This window comes from Fringilla coelebs (genome assembly GCF_963513975.1).
Source record: "Fringilla coelebs genome assembly, chromosome: 6".
Classification (NCBI taxonomy): domain Eukaryota; kingdom Metazoa; phylum Chordata; class Aves; order Passeriformes; family Fringillidae; genus Fringilla; species Fringilla coelebs.
Genome location: NC_140034.1, coordinates 56,050,561 through 56,056,560, shown reverse-complemented (window position 1 = coordinate 56,056,560; position 6,000 = coordinate 56,050,561). Strand labels below are relative to the sequence as shown.

At 43.9% G+C, this 6,000-nt stretch overlaps 1 protein-coding gene across 1 annotated transcript; it reads right to left on the bottom strand.

Annotated features, from left to right (window-relative positions):
- Positions 1-238: 238 nt before the first annotated feature.
- On the bottom strand, positions 239-1,466 carry FANCF (FA complementation group F). The gene has a single exon (XM_084208752.1). The coding sequence runs from the start codon at positions 1,416-1,418 to the stop codon at positions 279-281; it is 1,140 nt and encodes a 379-aa protein (XP_084064878.1). The 5' UTR covers positions 1,419-1,466; the 3' UTR covers positions 239-278.
- Positions 1,467-6,000: the final 4,534 nt, after the last annotated feature.

Sequence of the window (6,000 nt, the reverse complement as noted above, 5' to 3'; positions counted from 1 at the left end):
AGAAAACTACTCCATATTTGAAGCAGTGGATTTGCTTCATTTTATTAGGTAATTAATCAGCAACTACCAAAAAGGAAGAAATTTTCTGTGTTGACCAGAAATGACAGTACAATCACAAGAAAACACCAGGCCTCCCTGAAAGACTTCAGAACCAGATGCAATCAGAATCATTGTGATCAGCAGTAACAGTAACATTTGGTTGTCAACAAAGTGAGGAGTAGTTGTGTTGCCTTTCACATCAAATAAAGTTAACCAGATTTACTTGATTTCCTAAGTTTTCATGTTGCTTTTGTGTTCACACATGAGTAGCCTACTTCCATCAGTAAGTCAGTCCACACACTCAGGCCACGGACTTTGAAGTCTCCATCTTGCATCCTCAGGAGTTCCAGAGCAGCTTGGGTCTGTTCTTTGAGCAGCATGGATCCCTGACAGAGGCAGATGAAGCGCTCCCTTAATTCCTCCCAGGACAATTCAGCTTTGTCAAGGCAACTTTTGACCCACTGTCCCTGCAAAGGGTCATAGACCAAGTGGCTTCCCCAGCCGGTTAACAGGTCCAAATAAGATCTGCTTAACTGGGAATAGTGATCAGCTAGGAAGGCAAGATGGGAACATGGGAGGCAAAGGCAGAAGGCAGAAAATCGTTCCTGGTTGCCCAGCAGCCAGGAAAGCAGGAGCCCAGCGGTGCACTCATCTCCTGCAGCACTCTCCTGGTACCCGTCTGGGCTGCTGCTCCCATCCCGATCCCCGTCTCCGGCCTGCTCAGCGCCAGGCCCCTGCTTGAGCAGCGCCAGCGCCGCCGCCACCACCCCGAAGGCGTGGGGCTGGGGCAGCAGCTCCAGAGCCCCGCTCAGCCAGCGCGGCTGCCCCCCGGCCTCCTGCCCCTCCTGAGCCCCGCTCAGCCAGCGCGGCTGCCCCGCGGCCTCCCCGGCCCCCGGCCCCTCCTGCCGCAGCCAGCTCAGCAGTAGCCGCGCCTCCGCCTGCAGCTGTGGCTCCGGCCCGGGGGCACGGCGGGGCACGGCCAGCAGGCGGGCAGCGGCCTTGCGGCGGGCCAGCAGCCCCAAGCCGCGGGGGTCGGAGGCAGGCCCCGCGCCGGGAGGCTGCAGGAGGCTGCGGAGCAGGCGGCGGCAGGCGGCGGGCGGCAGAGCGCGGTTCTCCAGCAGCGCCAGCCCCAGCAGCTGCGGGCAGCGGCCCAGCGCGGGGAAGCCGAGCAGAGGGCACGGCTGAGACCGGCGCAGCCGCCGCCCGAGGGCCTCCCGGAGCTGGGGACGGGCACGGAACCGGTCATGGAGGTGCTGGAAATACCGGGCCCACTCTAGAGCCCTGTCCAACGTGAGGGAGTCCCAGTCCCGCACCAAGGCGGAGCGGGACACGGCCAGGAGCGCCGGCAGCTGCTCCACCTGCCCCAGTACAACTTCCATGGAGCAGGCAAGGCGCTGCAGTTTGAGCGCGGTCCCGCCGGGGCCCGGCCCAGCCCGGCCCAGCCCGGAGGGACGGCGTTGGGAGCTCTATTGGCCGGGCGGGACGTCAGTCCGCTGCGATCGAGCTATCGGTAACGGAGGCGTCACTCGGCTTCCGGCCCAGCACCCAACCGGGGGCGGGAAACTGAGCCGCGCTAAAATGATAAAAACCAACCGCGACATATTTTATTTTTTTTTAAGTAAATCATTCTGCTCTAGGCCCTTCAGCATCTTCGTTGCCCTCCCTTGGACGCTCTGCAGTAACTTTATTTATTTCTTTATTGTATCGTGTCGCCTGAGCCGCACGATGCAGAGGATGCGAGGTGAGGCCGCAGCAGATCAGAGCAGGACCATCACCTGCTGCGGCCGGTGTGTTTATGCTGAGAGGCACAGAACGAGATGTAGCAGAGTATTCCTGTATTCCTAACCATCCCCGGTGGGGGTTCCAGCTGTGGGTTTCTCTGGGTCTGGATTGAAGGCACTTGAAACAGTAATTCGTGTTCGGATTCAGGTGTTATTATTTCTTATCAGTAAAACAGTCTCACTGCTGTGAGTTCTGCAGCTTTTCATTAGAAGGCACAAAATGCCCAACAATCTCTTGTTCCAAGGTCTTTTAAGACTAAACTATCCAATTTAATATATACACGTGTATATAGGCCTGTCTGGTTTAATAGGGCACATCTGGAATGAAGGGCTGTGGCACAGAGGAAGAAAACTGTTTCAGTGAATTCCATGTTTTATTTTGGTAGGGATGTTTTTGGAGATGCGTATGCTCCATGTCATAAAGAAGAAAAGATATTTCCCTTTACATCAGACAGCTTTTCACAAGAAATCTTTCACATTACTGTTCTTTTTCTTTACTGGATAAAACATATGGGTTTATACCGTGGGAATGTCTCTGTATGTCTCATTTGAATGAAATCAAATAACCACATTTGCAGCACCAGGAAACTAACAAAAACAGGTTGTGAAAATCTAAGTAGTCTGGAAAAAACTCTGTTATGAGGAGTACTCTTGTATGTGAAAAGAGATGGCCTGTGTGTTCTAGTGGGTCTCTGTAGAGCTGATTGAAAAATTGAATTTCCGTTTTACAAAAACTCTGAATATTTCAGCATTTTTTTTTAAACTTAGGGTGAGAGTTCTAAATATCTTCACTTTTCATCAAAAGGGCACAGGTTGACATCTCTAATAAAATGGTTCATGCAAAAAGATGTTTCTGTATTTCTAAGTATTGCAGCTGCATTTGGAGTCTCCTGTCATGATTGTGATGCTTATAGTGAAAAATAAAGGCTAACGTGAAGAAGCAGCAGAGTTTTGCATTAGAGTTTTAGAATGCATTGGAAAATTTTTTCAAGGAATGGAAAAAGAAGCAAGGTGTCAGTGAGATGGTTATGAATCTGTTGCACTACAATAGCCCATAAAACCCATAATTCTTTCTCTACACTCACCATTAAAGGAACTCTTTTTATTCTCTGAAGTTTGTGTTATTATTTGAGACCCTGACCATTCTCAGAATGCATTTTAGGATCTTCCACTGCAAGAGTGGGATCTGTTTCTCAGTTGATTGATCTGCTGGTGGTAGTACCACGTAGCAATCGAATTGAATTGAAAAATGTGATATTTTTCCTTACAGGTGAATTATTTGCATAGGAATTTGAGAGCTAGTACTTTCTTTACTATGATCAGTCTTACATCCAGCTAAGTAATATCTTGCATAGCAATACAGTTCTTCCTTAGTAATCAGCATTATACTAAGCACCAAAATTTGTACTTGCTGTCTATGAACTCATGCTAAGACTGTTGCTATGTCATAGTATTGCTGAGTTGTGTAGGTTTGGTTTAAAAGTACCTGTACAGTGCTGAGTTGGTTTTCTATCTGAGGAACACCTTAAGATACTTAGGAGATACTTGGGAAGTAAGTTCTGAGAGGCTGAGGTGGTGAGGCAGAGAGTTAGTACTCTTTTCTTTTACCTTAAAGAAAATCATACAGAAGAATTATCACTTCATTACACAGTCTGAAAAAATAACATTTGTTACGTCTTGTTTAAACACAAAGAAGAAAATAGAAGAGAGAACAGCCTATCTTAAATGATGGGCTAGAGCACAGATTTACGATCACAACATATTGGATTGTTCAGATGTCTGCTGTATGCTTCTTCAAAGTAGATGTGATAGTATGAACAGGGGTGGCCAGTGTTTCTTGTGCTGTAGGTTTTGTTTCTCTTTTGTTGTTCTCTTTGGTTTTCCCCAATAAAGTCTATTTTGGAATTTTTTTATTTAATCTCTAAAAGGAGTATTAAAATAAGTGTTTTGAGGGTATTCATCTATGGTTGTGTCAAGCTATAGTAAATGTTCCTCCATTACAGCTTTTGATTGATAACATACATGGCAAAGAAAGTTGATGAGGAAGTAAGAGATGTGTCTGTTAGATACAAAAATCTGGGAAGTCATTTTCCCAGCTCCCTGAAAACAAGCCCACTTTTCAGTGAAGCACCCCAAAGCAGTTTCACAAGCCTTGCATTTAATATGAATTACTGTGCTGTTTTATCTAAACTGAGAAGTCAAGTAAAAGATTCATATGAAGTTTTATGGAACTAGTGAGTTTCTTCACTCTGCTTACAGAGCCAGTAAAATTCACCCTGGCAGGAAATATCAGTTTTGAAGCAGAATTTGTCAAGGTAGCCAGAAGTCTGGATTTCATTGGTATATTTTCCTTCCTCTCAGAAGTCATGCTGGCTATAAAATGGTTATACTATTTCTCCTGAACAGAAATGTAGGACATTGTTTACTTATTCCAACTGGCATTATAAAACTCCACAATGATTTTTCCTTAGATAAGGGGGTGTTATTGTAAATTATAAAAATTAATAAATTAAGAGAGAGATGTATAATCATCATCTATATTTCTGGCACTAATATTGACTTTCTAACTGTAAGGAGATTTGTTTTGCTGCCTCAAATTGTGTGTTAGGCACAAGTTTGCCATACTTACTATCTCACATGTAGTGAAGACTTTAAAACTTGTGGACCATTCTTGTAGATTTTCTTTCTATTTCTGCGGCAAACTCTGTGGAAAACTGAGGTTATTAGTCAAGCCTCTACCTAGGAGACTATATCACCCCTTCCATATCTTCTGTTGAGATACTTGGATTTATTTTTTTGTGTCAGTGTAGTCTCTCAGTATCTGAAAAAGGGTCAAGGCTGCTTTGGGCTTTTGGTATGAGAACAGATTAAATTGCATAATAAAGATGTTGAACCTACTAATTTGTACATCAGCATGAGCCTCAGGTTGTACAAAAGGCATATCTGTCATCAGGGGGTTTTCCCCTGAAACCTCTAAGTCCTGCTTGCAGTGTATCATCATATTAGTAGCAGTGCCCATTTGTGATGAGTTAGGCTGTGATTTTAGTCACTGGTGTCAATAGCCAAGCCTCAGTTTTGAAATGCACTAGAGTGAAAATTGATTGAAACTCAGCATGTTGAAAGAATGCTCTATATAACATGTCACTGAGACAACTTTAACCTCACTCTAATTTACCTGTGTCTGGCTATACCAAAACTGAATTTTTTTTGTATAAAAAGGCAGATTTTTCTGTCTAGCTCTATTTCTCATTTTGATACTATGAGTCAGAACCATACTAGCAAAACTACTAAGCTAGGGGTATAGCTCTTCAGTATCATAAACATAAGTGTAATTGGGTGGCAAATTAAGTCACCTTTCTATATGTGAATAATCAATTACAAGTGAAGTTAGTACAGACATTCAAAGTTCCCTTGCACCACAGGAGCCTTGTTAAATGATCATGTATGCACTCCAAAAACCTGTTGCATTGTTATGTGTGTATTAGCTACAGGTAGTTTTGCCTGAGGCTGTTTGAGTTAATGCATTTTTAACTTATATTTGCTGTGGGATAAGAGCATGCATTACTGTTGCTCATCTGATGAATGGTAAAGTATTGAGCTGTGTGCTTTGCCTTTCTAGTGCCCTTTAGAGAGATTTCATTTGCTGCCTGTTGTGGTGGTGGGCTTGATAGGTCACAGCATGTACTCATTAGTTTGCCTACATGCCTTCTTTTCCTTTAAGCCATGAACACTCTTATCTACTTGTCTTAAGTACTTTTCTTATAGAATCAGGTGCACAAATTCATCCATTCTTCCAGCTTGAACCCAACCCCCCCTTTCTGGGTACCTGTTAAGAACTGTCTTAAAGCCCTATCTGTTTTAGAGATCATCTTATCAGAATTCTCTGAAAATAATATTCCATAGAACTGGAGTAATGAAGTTTTGGCTAAAGGTTTGGAATTTTGATGTGTAATACTTTAGTACTTGTATATAGTGAAGCATACTCGGACTAAGCTTAGTCTAGCATCACAGGTTTAGTATTGAATGTCAAAGTCTCTGTAAGAGTACTGAAGAAAAAAAAGAAAAATAATGTTTAAGAATAACAGCTAAAGATTCTTTCCTACTTGTAGATTCTGCATAATTCCATGACCCTTAAATTACTGTCATGCACAAGAGTTCAGGGAGCTCTCACAAACACATT